At 42.0% G+C, this 21204-nt stretch overlaps 1 protein-coding gene across 1 annotated transcript; it reads right to left on the bottom strand.

The window, feature by feature from the left end:
* Window positions 1-4116: 4116 nt before the first annotated feature.
* LOC143139463 (spermatogenesis-associated protein 20-like) lies at window positions 4117-15477 on the bottom strand. The gene is made up of 5 exons (XM_076300055.1): window positions 14202-15477; window positions 13934-14064; window positions 8751-8855; window positions 7190-7264; window positions 4117-4769 (listed from the first exon to the last, which is right to left on the bottom strand). Exons 2-5 carry the CDS (start codon window positions 14054-14056, stop codon window positions 4683-4685), a joined length of 390 nt encoding a protein of 129 aa, XP_076156170.1. The 5' UTR covers window positions 14057-14064; window positions 14202-15477; the 3' UTR covers window positions 4117-4682.
* Between the last annotated feature and the right edge of the window lie 5727 nt (window positions 15478-21204).

The raw sequence follows: 21204 nt of genomic DNA, 5'->3' as shown, positions 1-21204 counted from the left end.
TGTTGTGCTGTTTACAGAGGGCACTTATATTAACCACTGATATCAATTGCAACAGCCGGAGAAATAAAAAAAAAATTTCTACGAGGAGGGCCTTTGGCTTACAAACGCTACGGCCAACGTCACGAGACTGTCATAATGGATAGAAAACCGAGAACTACAGTAATCAGCGCTCCCGTAGCACAATGGACTGGACGTCACTGTTTAAAGCACTTGAAGCATTGTGCCGGCGTCGCAGTTTCTGATCGTGCTTCATGACGTGACCTTCCCGTTAATTTTACCGATGTCCGGTAGCGTAGTCAGTGCAATCGCGAGTGCGTGCGTGTGTAGGTGCGTGCGTGCGTGCGATCTCGCGATCTCTTAAGAAGCCAATTGCGTGTCTGTTTCTAAATGTTTGCTGTCTGCCTGTTGTGCTGTTTACAGAGGGCACTTATATTAACCACTGATATCAATTGCAACAGCCGGAGAAATAAAAAATATTTTTCTACGAGGAGGGCCTTTGGCTTACAAACGCTATGGCCAACGTCACGAGACTATCATAATGGAAAGAAAACCCAGCACTACATGACACAGCGCTCACGTAGCACAATGGACTAGACGTCGGAGTGCAAAGCACTTGCATTGTGCCAGCGTCGCAGGTTCTAATCTTGCTTCATGAGGTGACCAACTCTGTCACGCGGTCTTCCGTTCATTTTGCCGTTGTCCGGTAGCCTGCGTGCGTGTGTAGGTGCGTGCGTGCGTGCGATCTCGCGATCTCTTAAGAAGCCAATTGCGTGTCTGTTTCTAAATGTTTGCTGTCTACCTGTTGTGCTGTTTACAGAGGGCACTTATATTAACCACTGATATCAATTGCAACAGCCGGAGAAATAAAAAATATTTTTCTACGAGGAGGGCCTTTGGCTTACAAACGCTACGGCCAACGTCACGAGACTGTCATAATGGATAGAAAACCGAGAACTACAGTAATCAGCGCTCCCGTAGCACAATGGACTGGACGTCACTGTTTAAAGCACTTGAAGCATTGTGCCGGCGTCGCAGTTTCTGATCGTGCTTCATGACGTGACCTTCCCGTTAATATTACCGATGTCCGGTAGCGTAGTCAGTGCAATCGCGAGTGCGTGCGTGTGTAGGTGCGTGCGTGCGTGCGATCTCGCGATCTCTTAAGAAGCCAATTGCGTGTCTGTTTCTAAATGTTTGCTGTCTGCCTGTTGTGCTGTTTACAGAGGGCACTTATATTAACCACTGATATCAATTGCAACAGCCGGAGAAATAAAAAATCATTTTTTACGAGGAGGGCCTTTGGCTTACAAACGCTATGGCCAACGTCACGAGAATGTCATAATGGAAAAAACACCCAGCACTACATGACACAGTGCTCGGCCCGCCCGCTGGCTGGCCGGGAGCCGTGGATAGTTAAGCTTAACTTTCTTAACTTTTCCCATTCATTCTCTATGGTAGTTCTTAACACTACGGATGCAATATGCTTTTGTCCACTACGCATTTTGGCGCTGTTGCGCTGTTGAGCTGCTTTTTAAAAAATATTGGCAGCCATCTTTGAATCGTTTGTTGTGGTCGGCGTTACCGATGACAGATATCGGACTGACTTTTTACTCTCAGGTAAGTTTGGTCTAATTACGTGCTATCCAATGAATGAAACTCTGTATATTTTTGGATACTTTGTCTGATATTCATGATTTTACGTGATAATATCTTGTTAGCGCCGTACTGACACTAAATTGGCTAGGCTAGCACCGCTTGTTTACATTCAAGTAGCTAGGTTCGATCTCTCTGAAATGCGTTTAAAATGCGATCAGACTATTGGTTTTACATGTTGAGACCTTGGAGAATGTACTGCTACTGTGTGGACTCGAAATGTAAAGTGCAAATATGCTTTAGATGCGTTAGAATATCAACCACGATTAGCATGCTAGCAGCTAAAAGCATTGAAAATGAATGAGCTACCAATCGCCACTGTAAAGACCTGACGATCACTGGAAATACTTTAAAAACGTGATCGATCAGACACCCTAGCTCACTTCTTAAGACCATAGAGATGGTGTTACAACAGTTTGGAGTTGGAATTTGAGGTGTAAACATGCTTTTGAAGTGTAAACATGTCAACCGGGAATTCCATGCTAAAAACAGTGATGAATGAATGGACTATCTTTGTTTACTACTTTTACGAGGGCTGGGGGTCTCTGTAAATGTATTTAAGCCCTCATCCGATAATCTGGCTAGCATGTTTAGACCCTCTAGATGTATTTACTACAGTGTGGAGTCCAAATTCGAGGTCTAAGTATGCTTTAGATATGTAAACAGAACACCTGATTTTTTAACGTGTGTTAATGAGTACACCACTATCAAACTAATAGTGATGGGCTATTATTACAACTCCAGGGATCTGTGTGTGTCTTCAAAATGGATTCTGTATGGTGTGATTTAAATTGTTTGTCTTTTCCTCGTAGAAAGTTGCATCTGTGCCCTGCCCCCCTTTAGGTTTGAGCCCTCGTCCTCCCAACTGACCCCGTGGCCCTCCGCTGCAGCAGAACTGGCCCTTGAGTACCGCCAGAAGGGGACCACTACCTAGAAGATCAAGAGGGTGGACAGGGTGTACATGGAGGCAAGGGACACAGTGGCACTGAAAGGAGGTGACCCCAGAGCGTGATGTGCGTAGGATGATGGGTCGGGCGCTGATACAGCTGTGTGAGCTAAATCAAAGGATACTCTCTCAATGGTAGGTCAAATGTTTTAGCTGCTCAGTCCCTGTTATTTACAATAAGACCAGACAGTGCATGAGGAGACACTGTCATTACATTTTGAGGCCCCCGACACACCTGGCACCCCCACTGCACCTGAGACCTTTATTTCCCTGGGAAGCATCCAGGAGCCCTCCAAGCCCACCTAGGGAAAGTTCAGGTGGAGGTTCAGCTGCACAAAGCGGACAGCCCCCACCACCACCCAGGAGTGCCTGGTTCCTCAGGAGGAGTCCACCAGCTGCCTTCCCTTCATAAAAAATCTGAGGAGACTTCTTAAAAGGAACAAATGTTTTAGCACAACGCTGTGGTCATATTCAGTTACCCGCTTTAAGGACTGTACATAAATGGTGATATTTAATTATTTGTACAGGTCCGTGAGAACACAGAGGGAGACAGAAAGGACTGTGGTGGCACCTTGACCAGGCAATGCAGACGGGCTCAGCAGGGTCGACCCAGAACCCAGCAGCATCGGCAACGTATCGTCCAGCAGCAGTGGACCCACAGCCCAGCAGCAGTGGCGGTGTAGCGTCTGACAGCAGCGGCCGGTTCTGCAGTGGCGGTGTATCGTCTGACAGCAGCCGACCCAGGGCCCAGCAGCATCGACAGTGTATCGTCCAGCAGAAGCAGACCCAGGGCCCAGCAGCAATGGCGCTGTATCGTCCAGCAGAAGCAGACCCAGGGCCAGCAGCAGTGTCAATGTATCGCCCAGCAACAGCGGACCCAGGGACAGCACACACACGCGCTGCCACGGCTACACAATGCGCACACAAACACATCAGCACTCTACTCTCCCTCTCTCACACACACACCTTTTGATTTTGTTTGGTTGTTTTTTGTCATCTTTTACTCATGATACTAGCTACCCAGCTAACTCCTCGAACACACTACGGCATACACAAACACACATACACACACACACACACACACACACACACACACACACACACCCATCCACTCTCATACCACACCACTACTGCTCTGTACACACTGAATCAAACACGCCTTGAACTCTCACTCTCACACACACCTTTTAATTGTTTTGTTTTACAGTCTTTTTTTGCAGTGTTACTATGCCATAGAAACCCTGTATTTCACATTCTCACTGCATCCTCCACACTACACACTTACTGTACATGCACCAGACTTCCTCACACATTCTGATGGTCATAGGTATTCATCACTCACTTCTCAAACACACACACACTTCATCATCCATCAACTCAGACATTCATTCAGATCGATCTCCCTACACACTGCAACAACAAAGCCACACACAGTCAGACACACCTTGAAACATACACACACTTTATCCATCAGATCTCCCTAAATCCACTGAATCATCCACACATTACACTAGACACACACACACACACACACACACACGCATGCCCTTGCACCTTTTTCTAACACCTTATATTGACTTTAAAACACTTTTATTTAGAATGTTATGTACACATTTTCAGTGATAACAGGATTTTTCTTGCAATACAATGTTTGAATGGCCTACTGTTATGATCCACATTAATCATTCAAGCACTTATGTGAAATTGTAAGTTTAAACTAATAAAGTTGTCCTCCGTAGAGGGGGGGTGGTGGTGGGCCAAAATAGTTTCATAGCAGTATTGCTTTATTCTCACTTGAATTGTTTGTACTTGTTACCATCTGTGGTGGAGTGCTACCAGCACCCCATAACTAATGTACATGATTATTCATGAATAAAGTTTATTTCATGAAAATTCTGCCTGTGACTTTTACATTGAAATGATCTCACCATCAGTACCTATCAACAAGATAAAATAGACTATTAAACACTGTCTCAATCATGGATAAAGGAAGGATGACATTATAATATACATTATATGACTATACATTATAAGACTTTATTTTACATTATAAGACTTTATTTTATAATATAATACAAAGTTCATGTTAAGGGAAATAAAAAATACAGGACATTAAAATATTGGAGGAAAGCTCTTCCAGTATGGAGAGGGGACCAATTTGTTTACCCTGCATCTGTAAGACAAATGGAGAGAAAGGGAGGGGTAGAGAGAAGACAGTCTCAATACAAACACTCAGCAATCAGGTCTTTTAGAATTGTTCACATTTTAAAAGGTATTTCAAGAGTTTTTACAACATTTACACTCATTTCTACATTTCTACATACTCGTTTTTACTCGTTTTTATATATTCGTCATATATTTTGAATGCTTCTGTCGCGATTCGAACCCGCGATTTCGGTGGAAAATTGACACGATAATGATATGCGCACGTCAGATTAAGGCTTCGATTTGATTGGCTGTTTCTCCGTTACACCTATTCACGGCTGGCCCCCGCGGGTAGACTGCGAATAAATAACCTGACCGATTGAAGAAGGAGGCGTGGCAAATTCCGTCACGCTCCTCCCGAACTTCCGTTTGTAAAACGCCATTTATGGATGCTTTTGACTAAACTAGTGAGCTAATAACTACAGCACACTTGCCATACACATATCAACCATAAAACAGCTGACTGATGAAATTAGGAAGAATATTTGGGGACAATGTAGTGGAAAAGATGTTTGACTTTTTCAAGGGGATTTCATCCCTAGACCAGTAGGCCTATAGTGTGATGCCATATCATTAAAATATAACTGCCAAGGGATTTTCTTGTTATTTGTATCAATATGTCGGTTCAATTATGGAGTTGACATTTTCTGTCATGTTATGGTCATGGTAAGAACATGCTTTTCATCTTGTACGCCAGACTATATAGAATGTGGATGTGAGCAGCCACAGGGAGCAAGTGGAGGGCAACAGGCAGTGGACTAACAAGTACTAGAGCAGACACGTGGCCGTGTTCTGGAACATGTGTGTTCACATGCAGGCAGACCTATTAGGCCCACTCTGCCCATTATGAAATCAAATATAGTCTTTTTGACATCAATTTTATTGATTTTGTCGCCCGGATTATACGTGTGATAGGTCATGTGGAATCAAGAGTACACACATACACTGTATGCATTTGACCTGAGCATACATGCATGCAGGGACAGTTCGGCTGCCCTATAGTATACTGTACTGCAGGGTTTGACAGTTTGTCCTAGACCATAGAATGACTGTGATAATGTAGTGGTGCGGTGTGTTCACAACCAGGTATATGAATACTAGCAAAGACCCAAAGGGATAAAAGCTCAAACTCAAAGATTAGAACGAATAATGTCTGCATACAACACATTAGCCTTGTTCTACCAATACACATTCCTTGTGTTCACTGTGGTCAGGAACCATTCCAGTGAATTCAAATTGGACTTAGACACAGTAAATGAATGTTGATCCAAACTGAAAATGATGTAATCAGCTAATCATATACAATGATATACTAGAAGTGTTATTTTTATGTTAATATGTTTCTCACTGAGGTTTTGAAGCAGTTTGGCGAAATGTCTGCTTTTTCCACTGGCAGATGATCAGAACTGAACAAAACTACAGAGACAATGAGTAAAACATCTTAAATGGCATATGGCAACCTTATTCAAAAAGCTTTGTAAAATACTGATCTAAATGTGGCATCTTTGATGGTTTCCATGTTGTAGTTGCCAAGATGACACCAGAAGATTAATAAGAGAAACTAAGAAATTTAAAAAGGAGCAATATTCATCATCACAGGCATGTCTTTGGGGGTGGCAGTGAGCAAGCTACTCTAATTTTAGGAATATTCATATACATATTATCTGCAATATTAAGCCATCAGCTCCCCACTGCCTCTCTTAAGTGCAAAATCATGGGCCAAATATGTGGAGCTCCTGGAACCCTCTTATTTTTTATCATTACAATATCTAACATATCACTGTTTATATTACAGTACATTAATACTGTACCTACTTTGTGCTAAATTGCTTATGTTACAGTATTAATCCACTTTGTAAATAGAGAATATACTCTATAAAAGAATATCTTTACTTCAGTACAAAAAAATATTCAGAACTAAATAAAACCAGAGACAATCTCCTATCGTCCTTCCATATTATGTCGTAAAAAGCAAAAGAACACTTGCCTCTAATCATAATCCTTCCCCACTGGATTACCTGGTATGACAATTATACTATATAAAAAATAAGACATTAATTATTCCAGTGAACAAAAATGACCATCACTGGTGAATGTGCCTTATATTACCATGTTTTCTTAATGTAGAATTACTCTATAAATCATGGAAAACATAATCATAACCAATATAGTTAGTCTAATTGTGACCTCTACGTGTAAGGGTAGGCCAATTCATCACCACACTATGGTTTGGCCATTGTGTTCCTTCTACAGTACAGAAATGAGTTGACCTCAAAACGAGGGGCTTTGGCTATGTGGGAGATGTTCAGCAATCTGTCGCCAGTGGTACGGTGCCGAGTCAGCAGGGGCTAACAGACGCCTGCACTAATGAGGGGGAAGATGGCTCACCTTGTCACTCAGATCCCGAGAGACATAGAGCAGCACGTCACGAGCCACATCTGCAAAACACTGTTCCTTGGACACCTGTGGCCAACCCAACCAAAGAGACATATGTCTTAATGTAGCCTTTGATAGCAATACATTTATGGTTAAAATGGATAATAATTTAACTTCAAGACTACTTTTAGTTAGCCATGTAACCCTTCATGGTTTTAAACAAAGACACCATCCCCTCCCCCAATGGAATGCTAATGTGCTGGTTAGTTACACAGGACAAAGGATATTACCTTGATATAATGTATCCATGTGTCATGAAATGTAAATGTATTCATGTTTGGTATCATTCTGATAGTCTCCTTACAAGGATTGTAATGATTTGATTGTGAGAATGTTTGGAACATTCTATAAGTGATATTTCTGATATATATGATATCTCTTCAGACTCTTTTCTTCAGTGGTTCCATGTTGGTGGAATGAACTGCCCAGTGGTCTCCGTTCCTGTGGTAGTTTTGGGTCGTTTAAGAGGGGTCTAAAGACATTCCTATTCAACATATACTTAGTTGTTTAAGCGCTTATGTGTTATGGTTTATATAATGTTGTTTTATTTTAATTGGGCTGTTAATTAATTTGACATTATTGTTTATTATTGATATTCTCCTTAATGTAGTCTTAGCATGTTATTGTTTTATATTATTGATTGAATTGACATTATTGTTTTATTATTGCCTTTCCCCTTTTTTTACATTGCTTTTTTATTAGGCTATTGATTGAATTGATATTATTGTGTACTACAACTATTCTCCTTACTATATTTGACCTAGATTTTAATCTGTTCCCTGTTCATTTTTAAATATTATTATGTTGTTTTGTATTTATATGTCGCTTTGGACAAAGGCGTCTGCTAAATCCATAACCATAACCATAACCATCTCTCCTCATGCTATTCTGATAAGAATTGATAGGTGTGAAGTGGGTGTGAGTAGGTGTGTCTGATGCCAACTGGAGAACCAATCATGTGGGATTGTTTTTGGCGCCATTTTCTTCTTTGTTTAAAGCATTTAAAAAGTAACTAAACTGCAAGGTTTGTCAGATTTTAGATTTTGGATTGTCAGACTAAGGATGTAGCGGAAGAGAGGAGGAGTTGGCTACAGGCCAACCTAGGCCTTTCAGGCCTGGGCTAGGCCTACATAGACCATAGACCTTTTTTTTGTACCCTCTCAGCTTGTAAACAGAATAAACCTGATTCCTGAGTTTTTCCTGAAGTTTGCCAGTCTAAGATTAATATTAAGTAATTATTCACCACAATTACTTTCACCTTTCAAGTCAAATGTTATAAGCTAATATGATATGCCCTTAGAAAACCCTACTTCTTACCAAAGAATACAATACATTATTTTTAAAAAGTGTATAGCGGAGAATGAATGCTTGGAAAACAAACAAACTGGGGCATTCCCTTCCCACCCAATAAAATGAACCTTCAAGCTTTATGCTGAATAAGTGTGTTAGTCTAGGTTGTGATCTATGACTATCCAGAATGAAGACACATACAGATGCACATAAACAAACACACCTGGTAAGCTGTGATGTAGGCCACCGCCAGCTGGGCCTGGTCGTACAACATCTTCTCAAAGTGGGGCACATGCCAAGAGGAATCTGTGGAGTAACGGTGAAAACCCTGAGAAAACAGAGAAGGAAGGGGAGGGAGAGAGAAAGCACAAGAGATGGAGGGAGAGTCTTATTGAAAGTACAAAATGAAAGTAAAATAGGAGAAAACATCAGTCAAAGTTTAAAAAATCTAGAACTTTTATAGATGGTGTATAGTACTGTAATACTATAATATAATACCCTTGCATTGGGGGTAACAAGGACAATATTTCACATTCTATCATTGTGAAATGATTAAATATGTTAAATTGATAAGATCTCATCACAGTTCAAACAATTCAAGTGTAATTGTCTTCAAGCTATTTAATGCATAATACTTATGAGCCTGAAAAACAATCATCAAAGCCATTAAAAATATGTTCCTTGTTCTCATCTGTGTTTACTTAAAAAATAGTACTATCCACACACTCCACACTTCTATGCAATCATAAGTCATAAGTTCTCTAGCCATCTTTAAAGGTTGTATCAGTGATTGCAGGCCCAAAAAAGGACCAAACATAAATGATCACATTCATCTAATCTTTCCTAACGATCCGCTAGCTGCCTGCCCCATAAGCAGGCCGTTAAAAAAATGTGTCTCTGTAGGCAGCCTAGGCTCTGAGATCTGCACACAAAAACAATTGCTAACAACAAGTGTTGCCAAAATAAAGTGTTCCAACCAATAACCAACGAGATGCGTGTTCAGGAGAGTTTCAATTGCACGGGAGGGAGGGGGAGGGAGTAGCGAGCTTTTTTTGTTTGTTTGAACGTCAACAGAAGTGACGTTACCCCGCCATCGCTGATACAACCTTTAAAGCTCACTTCACCCTGGATGGCCCTTAAATCCCACCTAGATCTAGGAAGCCAGTGAAGATGCTGAGTACAGTCTTCAACTGCAGCCTCTGAGATTCATTCCGACATCAACCAAGGAGCTCAAAGCTTGGCTTGTTCAGGTGAATAAGTCAAACCTGCCTGAAAGATTCAAATCCTGGATTTAGCAACATGGCATACAGCCTCACATTCTCTGGTCTCTGTATCATGATGCTGTATCAAGTACAGATATTAGAGCAGTGAAAGACCTTGGAAAGAAAAATCACCATCTACCTTCGCAGGTGGCTCAGCTTGTCGTAGAGTCTTAACAATGCAGTAACAATGCAGCAACATTCTGAAGCTTCCATTCACCAGCACTGCAGAGGAGCTGCCTGAAAGCCCAGGGAGAGGGTTGCTATCATGATCCCAGCATGATCCCAGCAGCAGAGTGGTAGAAAAGCCCTATCTAGGGTTGCACCAATACTGGTATCGAATATTGTATCGGTGTGAATATACTCATACTCATATATGATAGAAATACTGCCTTATTGATAACTCATATCGCAAAGTACCCATATGTACAGTAAGTATTACTCATACTCGGTCTAAAAATAGTGGTATTGGTGCATTGCTAGCTCTATCCATATTCCTAGCCCCGACAACATCTCATCCTCTGAGAGCAATGCTTCAAAACAACTGGTTATGGTGAAACTGACAGGAAACTGACAGAACCTGAGAGGACCACATGGAGGAAGCATTCAAGAGAAAGCATACAAAGTAGCAGAATCTTCTGGGCCAATGGTGGAGACAGGGATGGCGAGCTAGCTGCAAGCCTGTATGAGTGGGTTGCAGAGTCTTTGTGAGTCGCTCGCTCTGCAGAGCATTTGTACTGCTTGGCATCACAGAGATAGAAAAAAGAGGAGTCATCACATCCACCTCTGAGGCCGCAAAGAGAGGGTCCAGTTGCTTCTGGATCAAGAGGATTGATCTGTGGATCACTGCTACTGTAATGCAATTTGGAGAGTGATGGTCCCTGACTGGGTATGATGTTGCAGGACCCGAGACACCCAATGAGCATCACTGAAGATGTGCCCAAGTGCATCCGCAAAACATGAATAGGAGCTCCAGCTAAGTGACTACTAGAACATCAAATTGTACTGCCGTTCAAAAGTTTGGGGTCACTTAAAAATGTCTATACCACTCTACTATAGACAGAATAGCAGCTGACTGCTTCTTCCCTACATGTTTCCTGCATAGTTTTGAGCTATGTTTTGACCACTTTTTGGATGAAATTGTCTCCAATCAAACACGTCCACAGGGTGAGGCATGGCACTGCAAATCAGAGTGAAAGCCTTCTTTCTTCAAGATTCCTTTTACTCAATATAGTTTCCATTTTACTGCCACCAAAGCACAACCAGACCATTCCCTCCACCATGCTTGACACTTCTCCAGCATCTGGTTGGTCACTAATGTTCTTCTTTGTGATCAGAACAGCAGAGCTTTGTCCGTGTATAAAAAAAATTTCCTGTCTTCTTTTACCAATCTTCATCTTTTCTTTACTTTTCTCTTTTTGGCTAGTCTGAGATATAGGGTTTTTTTTCTCTGTCTAGAAGATTGGCATCCTGAAGTCACCTCTTCTGTTAACACTGGTGTTTTGGTACTATTTACCAAAGCTGCCAGTTGAGGACCTGTGATATGTCTGTTTTTCACTGGACAGACTAATGTCAAGCATTTGTTCACTGGGGCCTCCCAAATCCTTTCCAGTTTATGCTTTTCTGTGGAGGGAGTAGCACACAGCGATGTATGAGATGTTCCGTTTCTAGGCTCTTTCTCACATGGAACGTCCTTCATTTCTCAGAGCAAAAAGAAAGTTTCAGAAGAAAGAAGAAAGTTCTTTGTTTCTGGCCATTTTGTGCTTTTAATCGAACCCACAACAAATTATGCTCCAGATACTCAATTCATCTAAAGAAGGACAGTCGTATTGCTTCTTTAATGAGGGCAACAGTTTCAGCTGTGCAAACATAATTACAAAAGGCTTATCTAATGAACAGTTAGTTAGCCTTTTAAAATTCTAAACTTGAGCCCCATTTACACACAAGATAAACGCTAAAGTTGAATCAGCAAACACTGCACCTGCAATGTAGTGCGATACACACTTTTCTTCTGTGTGAAAACAAGCCAATTGGTAAGCGGGTTTGAGAAGGGCAAGGGGGGGGGGGGGGGGGATTTACCCGCTATACTAATATGAGACATTTTTTTGAGACATTCAGCCTTGCTTCAGGCAATGTTCGTGGCATGTTTCTTGGTTGCAAATTAATGTTAGTTGCTAAACTGTGCTTTTGTTAGCTTGCATTGTTCACAATATCTAGCAGATGCTACTTAGTTTAAAACACTCTTGAATACATCTTTAAAATTAGAGCTTACAGTAGAGCCACAGTGCTTCAATCACAGCATAAGCAATCTTAGGTGTCTTGAAAGGCACTTTATACTGTATATAAAATGCATTATTATTATTATTATTATAAGGGAAAGGGTTAAAAGGATGCTTGTGCAGCTCTGCTGCTTGGTCAGTTCATAAGCACACTAGTAACTGCCACTGGTTAAGAAATACAGTAGCTAGCAAAGATTGGAGATACATAGCAAAGATTAAATCTCGCAGTCATACAACTTCAATGGAGAGAAGTGAAGCCTATTTGAACCAGTTTCCTGGGCATCGTTTATATCACAAGCTCAGTTTGGTGACATAGACGTGACATTGAACAACAGACTGTCACACAGTCACTCATCTAGCCCACACCCAGAATATTAAGAACGTGCTTTGAGTTAAAGTGCAGCTTTTGGAAGGTAATTTGTTCCAACATAGTGCTAATCCAACAAAACATCACTTAATATTTTTTTTTTTTCAGAATACTTTCTAATTCTCTATAGCTTTAAATGAAAAAGCCCGTAATAAATACAATTTAGAAAACCATTTATTACGGGGTCATAGAGTGAGATACAAGGTAAGGTATCAGTCGTACGATGTTTTATTTCTTTGGAAATAAACTGTGGTCACATAAAGGCTTAAAACGCGTTAGATGTAAAATTATTAGATGTCAAAGTGACGTCCAAATGAATGGGGTCAATGGAATGCTAACTGTAAGTGGTCATTTATCAACCTCAGACCCTACCATTAGTGGTATCCTTTCTGAACGGTCTACCCTTGGCAATAATAGCTAGAATAGTTTGTAGCAAAGATAATACACCTGACCTTGCATGTTTACTCTTGAAAGATTGCAGAGACGTGAACCCGTTAAATGCCTTCGTGTGACAACAGAGGAGACCTGTTACTTTATCATTACGGGGGAGCGTGTGAGAACGCAAAAAAATGATGATTTTTTTCTCTTTTCTTTTCTGAGTGAGGCTTTGTATTAGCAGACAGAGTGCGCCTTTGGAACATAGGATGGATGGTAGCTAATAAAAGGCCTCTGTACACTTACACCTACTGTACATATATTGCATTAAGAATCAACCATTCCTGTTACAATGGTCACTTGCAACATTCATGTCTACACCATACTACTGATTGATCAGGTGCTATTTTAATGGCCAGAAAATGTGGCTTTTTCTTCAAAACAAGGAGATTATAAAGTGACCCCAAACATTTGAACAGTAGCATAAGGTGAGGTAATATGCATAGCATCATCTCAGCAAATCTCAGTAGTGTGGCTCAAAAAAATTGTGTTGTGTTCATTATGAAACAGTATCTAGAAGATTAAGACTGCACATAGTTTTCATTTTATCCACTAGTACCACAGATCATATTATGGTGACAAACGTGTAAGATATAAAGGATGCCTTTTAAAAAGGTGGAGAGTGGAGAGCAGAAGAGTGGGGCATAATCTTGAAACAAATAAAGATGATCCAGTCCAATAAGACTTACGCATTATGTCATTGCCTAAATCATTGCAATACCATACTTGTGCTGGTTCTCTCTTCTATCACTTGGTGGGTGCTTTTTAGATTTTGCAAGTGCTACTCTTGCCCCATCTGCTGGCAAGTTAGTTTTGGTTTCCTAAATTGACAAAAATGACAAATAATCAAACTGTGGGTAAACTCATTAAGTATGAAAAGGCAAAAATGTCACACCCTTCTCATTTTAAAATGGACTTTTATGCTTTGACTGTATGTATGAGTGTCTGATGGTACGTCTGCCCTGAGTTTAAATTTGCTGTCTTTTTTGTAGTTGTTGTAATACTTCACCTTACATTTCAGATTAGTGAACTGTACATGTTGTGATCCATGTGATGTTTTGATTACCTGTGCCACGTGGTCATGGACGCCCCCGAGTGCCATCATACGAAGAGTGTGCAAGGCCATCTCCAAGGCCTCCACGCCCTCAGAGGTAGTGCGGTTCTCCGCCCAGAATGACATCAGGAACATCAGATTCACTGTGAAGTAGGAGAATTCATGTGCCATCAGTGCCTGCAGTCAAACGTCTGCTCAGTTTCCTTCAAATTGTCACTATCTGGGACTGAACAAATAAAACATGCTGATATAATGTAGCTATTTTTAATAACTTGGTTACCTGGTGAAGGGAACTTAGGTGCTTCTCTAAATCCTTCATAGTCTTCATCATAGGAATGAGCCAACTGTTGGAAACATCTGTTGGCAACATCAGGGCCTGAGGGACCTTCATTAGCTGCAATGGTGGTTCCCTTCCTGAGGGCCTCTAGTGCTCTCTCCCCACTGGACTCTAGCGCCTCTCTGTTCCCCTGCCACTACAGCACATACCACAGAAAGACAGTATGAGGAAAATAAAAACTATGGCTACTCGCTAGTGTTACAAGCTACTGCAAGTTTATCTACTCAAACATAGTATGACACAGGGCCGTAGTCACCATAGACATTGAGGGGGACGTGTCCCCCCCCCAATATTCAAATATGACCAAAATGTCCCCCCCAATATTCGGACATAGAAAAATACAGAAAGAATAAAGCGCTATACTAGGCCTACAGGAAACCAACACGTATCTGAAATGTAATCAAACGTAAATAACGCACAAATTAGTGACCTATGGTTCCAGAGTAGCCTACACCCCTGAGTGGTTTGTCCTGGTGATTTTCCGTTTTTCGTTAGTGGCGTGCGCTATCAAAAGCTTCCATTTACTGCACCCTACTGCGGTGAGGTAGGGCTGTCAACAATATCGCAAAAGCTACCGGAACAATTTTCACAAAACTTCTTGGAAAGGTAAGGAAATCCCATACATGTTTGGAGCGATCAGACTGAAAGGGAACATTTTCCATATTGTAGCCTATTCTCGCAATGATAGCGAAAATGAAACGTTTTCAGAGGGGCAAAAAAGGGCATTTTCCACTATAGAATTTCACAAGTGGGGTGTCATTGGAAAGGGGAGGAAGTGTAGTTTCAGAATGTGGTGAAAGATCCCTTGCAAAATCCTTCATGGGATATTTGTCCCTGTTCAAGTGTTGAAATTCTGCAATTTCACAAATACATATTATATTTTCAGAGGGGCAAAAAAGGGCATTTTCCACCATAGAATTTCACAAGTGGGGTGTCATTGGAAAGGGGAGGAAGTGTAGTTTCAGAATGTGGTGAAAGATCCCTTGCAAAATCCTTCATGGGCTATCTGTCCCTGTTCAAGTGTTGAAATTCTGCAATTTCACAAAATATATACTGTTTTTAGAGGGGCTAAATATCCAATTTTCCACCATAGAATTTCACAAGTGGGGTGTCATTGGAAAGGGGAGGAAGTGTAGTTTCAGAATGTGGTGAAAGATCCCTTGCAAAATCCTACATGGGATATCTGTCCCTGTTCAAGTGTTGAAATTCTGCAATTTCACAAATACATATTATATTTTCAGAGGGGCAAAAAAGGGCATTTTCCACCAGAGAATTGCCCCCCCCCCCCCCCCCCCCAGTGTAAAAAGAACAAAATTATTGAATAGAAAAAAACATAACACAACATGTATCAAAAGATCCAGCACAGGAAAAAAAAAAAAAACTACATAATCTGCCACCCTCTACATAACCCCCCCCCCCCCCCCCCCCCTCTAAATTACCAAATTATTTAATAGAACACAAAAGGCAACATTTCTCAAAACATTCGGCAGTGGAGTCAACAGAAAAAAGATATACAGGCTTTTGAATGTCTGTGAACAATGCCTGTTCATCTGCAACAGGCACATGCCTGTGTTATCGCGGATTTGCGGTCAACACTGGCCCCTTGTGGACGAGGTAGAAAATTGCATTATTTAAGGTGGAACAGAAACTTAACTCCCCCGCGATCTGAAAGTGGTCTTCCCCCGCGGAAACGAAAGTGGTGCCAAGTTCAGCCTCGTGTGACAGCGGTGGTCACGTCATGAAGCAGGATTAAAACCTGCTACGCTGGCACAATGCTTCAAGTGCTTTGCACAGCGACGACCAGTCCATTGTGCTACGGGAGCGCTGTTTAATGTCGTGCTCGGTGTTCTATCCATTATGACAGTCTCGTGACGCTGGCCGTAGCGTGCGTCGGTCAAAGGCCCTCGTTCTCGTAAAAAATGATTTTTATTTCTCCGGCTGTTGCAACTGATATCAGTGGTTAATATGAGTGCCCTCAGGAAACAGCACTACAGACAGACAGCAAACAGTTAGAAACAGTCACGCAATTGGCTTCTTAAAGTGCTATAGATAGCACAGCGCTGCCTTTTCTATGTGTGCCACGGAGACGCTGATTAATGCAGTGCCCATTATATACATGATTAGAGTCTCGTGGCGCCGGCTACTGCGGTGTAGGTCAAAGTCCGCCGCTCGCGACATCCCCCTATTTTGTAAAATGGATTTTTATTCCTCTGGGTGTTGCAATTGATATCAATGATTAATATGATTGCCCTCAGTAAAAAAGCACAAAAAAACAGGACGCAAACAGTTACAAACAGTTAGAGGGAGAGCAGATAGCTAACAAACGTTCCGAAAAAGTCCTGTTGGCAAATTTGAGGAAAAGTCGTGCATGTTTGAGGAGTGCTGAAGAGTGCTATGGAGATTGCATTATTTGCAAAAAATTCTCCAGTGCATCATAACTGCATATGATGCTGAAAGGGAAGTGGACCTAGGACAAATCCTCAGCTATGAACTGATTAATGTCCCTGTATTCTAGCTATTGCAGATAGTGATGGTTATTTGTGAAGTGGAAATCCTCACTCAAGTGCTGTCTAGCAATGTGGAATGTCCAGTAGTGATCACTGCAAAAACTGCTCATTCAACACTGGTAATAGATGCTCAATATCTAGTTATGTCTTTAGGACACCCATCTGACTGCAGCACATTTAAGAAGTATGCAGGGAAGTTTGCAACTTTTGTATTGTTATTTGGTATTTGTTATGTGGTAGCAAATTATGTTAACTATCAAAGAAATAGACCTAATATAGGAATGCACACAGATATTGCAACAGATAGTGGTTTAGGCCTATCTGATTAAGACGTGAGCGGTTGAAACGTACTTATTAAATTACACTGGGAGCAAAGAAGACTATCTTCACTTTTTTCCCTTTGCAACTGTCAAAGAAATCCCATAAACACGGGAAGGCCTAGGGTAGCCTACATTAGATGGCCTAAAGATTAGGCTCTTCTGCATAGCAATAAGTGATTTGCATGCAGTAATTTCAACACTGACCTTGATCTAGCCTACTTTGGCTATTTAAAGGTAATTTATTGCCAAAACACCACACAATATAAATGAGCTATAACAAACAATAAAGGACTTAATCACACACAAACTACTGTTTTACTGTCTACACAAAGAATAATTATGTAGGAAGTTTAGAAGTTTAAAATCCAGAATTGACCAAAAGTGCACCAAATTCAACACAAATGATTCAATACACTTGGAGGAGGCCTGCGTTCTTTCTTTTCCAGATATTTTAGGATTTGGATATCGTTTCAGTATCGAGTATCAAGATATTTCTGGCATGTATTGTATCGAAGTCAAAATTTTGGTATCGTGACAACACTATGCCAGAGCCATCTGTTTTCTAGATGTCAAGGATCGGAGTGTAACAGCCCTGCCTCGTTCCAACAGCAATTCCCTGACTCCACCCACCAGATCATTATCCCCTGTCTACTAATTCAGTGTCTCGTTTCAGTTAACCCCCTGCACCTGAACACACCCCTATTTAAACCCTCCTGTTTTGCCTCCCTTTGTGTTGCCTTAGTTCAAACGCCGAAGGACTGGTTGTCACTGCTCTGTTTGCTGCTCTCTTTGTACTTGTTACGTTTTCAACTTTTTGGATTATCTTCTGTGTGTTTGTTATTGCCCTCGTGCAAGTAGTGATAGCGAGATGAAGCTTCTTGAACCCTTGAAGCTTTCCAGCCAAATGTGTTGAAAAGTGGTTCATTTCTCGAGGCTTCGAATGCACCCTAGGACACCTACTGGTCAATAAAAATACAACACATAAAAATTCCACACATGAGCAATACAAAAAGCGCGATTTGGTCTGCAAATGCTTGATGCATTCATAAGTACAGGCATTGGGGAATACAACCGATTCCCATGTTGAAATATTTCCTCTCTTTGTAGCCTAACAATTAAAGTAGTAGCTATAGGCGATCTGTGAAAATTGAGACAAGGATCGAACCCAGGTTGCAAGATCCCTAACCTAACGCCTTGCCCAGTGTCCCAAAGAGTGACTTCAATGTAGTGAAATATTTTCTCTTTTTGTAACAAATGAAGTAGAAGGTGAAAATATATAATCTCGAGGAAGGATTGAACCCCGGACGCGAGATTTCTAGGCCAACGTCTTACCCAGTGTCCTATCCTACAATCAGCCTTCTTCCAGAAAAAAAAAAATCTATATTAAATTGTAGGCTGACATTGGGTAAAATGACACAGAAGAGAGCAAAGTGCTTTTTGTAACTGAGTATGTTTGAAGAACAGAGGGCAGTGAAAGTGCTTTGGTAACTGGGTAGTATTTTAAGTGAACAGAGAGCAATGAAATATAGGCCTACAACCAACCAACGACCCGCGAGTAGGCTACGTATCCGAGTATGGGTCATCTTAATAGTAAAAGTGTCCTGCCTAAAGTGAACCACAACTTGAAGCATTGGCGCCAAACGAGGCCTCGAACGTCAAATTACCAATACAACTCAAGCCTCGATACGGGGCTTTGCTGGGAATGGCTTGACGTTCTCGACACACGCTTCGGAGCCTTGGTATCAACCGTAACATCACTACGTGCAAGTTTTATTTCTTGATTAAAAGTCAAGTCCTGCATTTGCGTCCGGCCTGGTCATTCCGTGACACGGAGGCTCTACCACCAACAAGTGATGCTGCTCAATGGCATATTAGAAGAGCACATTATCAAGCTCTAGTATGGAGGCAAGCACACATACCAAATCCAGTGTTACTAGAAGTAAAATGTTTTTTACTTGTCGGTTGTTGCTGATGGTAGATGCAGTTCTGCATTAGGCTTATTCCCGCTATCTACTGTAAGTTCATGTACTGTAGGATATATTCTGAGATGAAGGTTATCTGTGCAATTTGTTATTGTGATGAAATGCATTAAACACCAAATGAGAGAACGGGAGACGGCATGACAGCGGTGGTCACGTCATGAAGCAGGATTAAAACCTGCTACGCTGGCACAATGCTTCAAGTGCTTTGCACAGCGACGACCAGTCCATTGTGCTACGGGAGCGCTGTTTAATGTCGTGCTCGGTGTTCTATCCATTATGACAGTCCCGTGACGGTGCCCGTAGCGTGCGTCGGTCAAAGGCCCTCGTTCTCGTAAAAAAAATGATTTTTATTTTTCCGGCTATTGCAATTGATATCAGTGGTTAATATGAGTGCCCCTCAGTAAACAGCACTACAGACAGACAGCAAACAGTCACGCAATTGGCTTCTTAAAAGATCGCGATTGCACTGACTAGGCTACCGGACACCGGTAAAATTAACGGGAGACGGCGTGACAGCGGTGGTCACGTCATGAAGCAGGATTAAAACCTGCTACGCTGGCACAATGCTTCAAGTGCTTTGCACAGTGACGACCAGTCCATTGTGCTACGGGAGCGCTGTTTAATGTCGTGCTCGGTGTTCTATCCATTATGACAGTCCCATGACGGTGCCCGTAGCGTGCGTCGGTCAAAGGCCCTCGTTCTCGTAAAAAAAATGATTTTTATTTTTCTGGCTATTGCAATTGATATCAGTGGTTAATATGAGTGCCCCTCAGTAAACAGCACTACAGACAGACAGCAAACAGTCACGCAATTGGCTTCTTAAGAGATCGCGATTGCACTGACTAGGCTACCGGACACCGGTAAAATTAACGGGAGACGGCATGACAGCGGTGGTCACGTCATGAAGCAGGATTAAAACCTGCTACGCTGGCACAATGCTTCAAGTGCTTTGCACAGCGACGACCAGTCCATTGTGCTACGGGAGCGCTGTTTAATGTCGTGCTCGGTGTTCTATCCATTATGACAGTCCCATGACGGTGCCCGTAGCGTGCGTCGGTCAAAGGCCCTCGTTCTCGTAAAAAAAATGATTTTTATTTTTCCGGCTATTGCAATTGATATCAGTGGTTAATATGAGTGCCCCTCAGTAAACAGCACTACAGACAGACAGCAAACAGTCACGCAATTGGCTTCTTAAGAGATCGCGATTGCACTGACTAGGCTACCGGACACCGGTAAAATTAACGGGAGACGGCATGACAGCGGTGGTCACGTCATGAAGCAGGATTAAAACCTGCTACGCTGGCACAATGCTTCAAGTGCTTTGCACAGCGACGACCAGTCCATTGTGCTACGGGAGCGCTGTTTAATGCGGTGCTCGGTGTTATATCCATTATGACAGTCTCGTGACGGTGCCCGTAGCGTGCGTCGGTCAAAGGCCCTCGTTCTCGTAAAAAAAATGTTTTTTATTTTTCCGGCTGTTGCAATTGATATCAGTGGTTAATATGAGTGCCCTCAGTAAACAGCACTACAGACAGACAGCAAACAGTCACGCAATTGGCTTCTTAAGAGATCGCGATTGCACTGACTAGGCTACCGGACACCAGTAAAATTAACGGGAGACGGCATGACAGCGGTGGTCACGTCATGAAGCAGGATTAAAACCTGCTACGCTGGCACAATGCTTCAAGTGCTTTGCACAGCGACGACCAGTCCATTGTGCTACGGGAGCGCTGTTTAATGCCGTGCTCGGTGTTATATCCATTATGACAGTCTCGTGACGGTGCCCGTAGCGTGCGTCGGTCAAAGGCCCTCGTTCTCGTAAAAAAAAAGATTTTTATTTTTCCGGCTGTTGCAATTGATATCAGTGGTTAATATGAGTGCCCTCAGTAAACAGCACTACAGACAGACAGCAAACAGTCACGCAATTGGCTTCTTAAGAGATCGCGATTGCACTGACTAGGCTACCGGACACCGGTAAAATTAACGGGAGACGGCGTGACAGCGGTGGTCACGTCATGAAGCAGGATTAAAACCTGCTACGCTGGCACAATGCTTCAAGTGCTTTGCATATCGACGACCAGTCCATTGTGCTACGGGAGCGCTGTTTAATGTCGTGCTCGGTGTTCTATCCATTATG

The sequence above is a fragment of the Alosa pseudoharengus genome, unplaced genomic scaffold, assembly GCF_046254945.1.
Source record: "Alosa pseudoharengus isolate Yale_2024_CS ecotype anadromous, Long Island Sound unplaced genomic scaffold, YU_APseudo_1.1 YU_APseudo_1.1_scf_22, whole genome shotgun sequence".
Classification (NCBI taxonomy): Eukaryota; Metazoa; Chordata; class Actinopteri; order Clupeiformes; family Clupeidae; genus Alosa; species Alosa pseudoharengus.
This window is presented reverse-complemented; position numbering and strand designations above follow the sequence as displayed.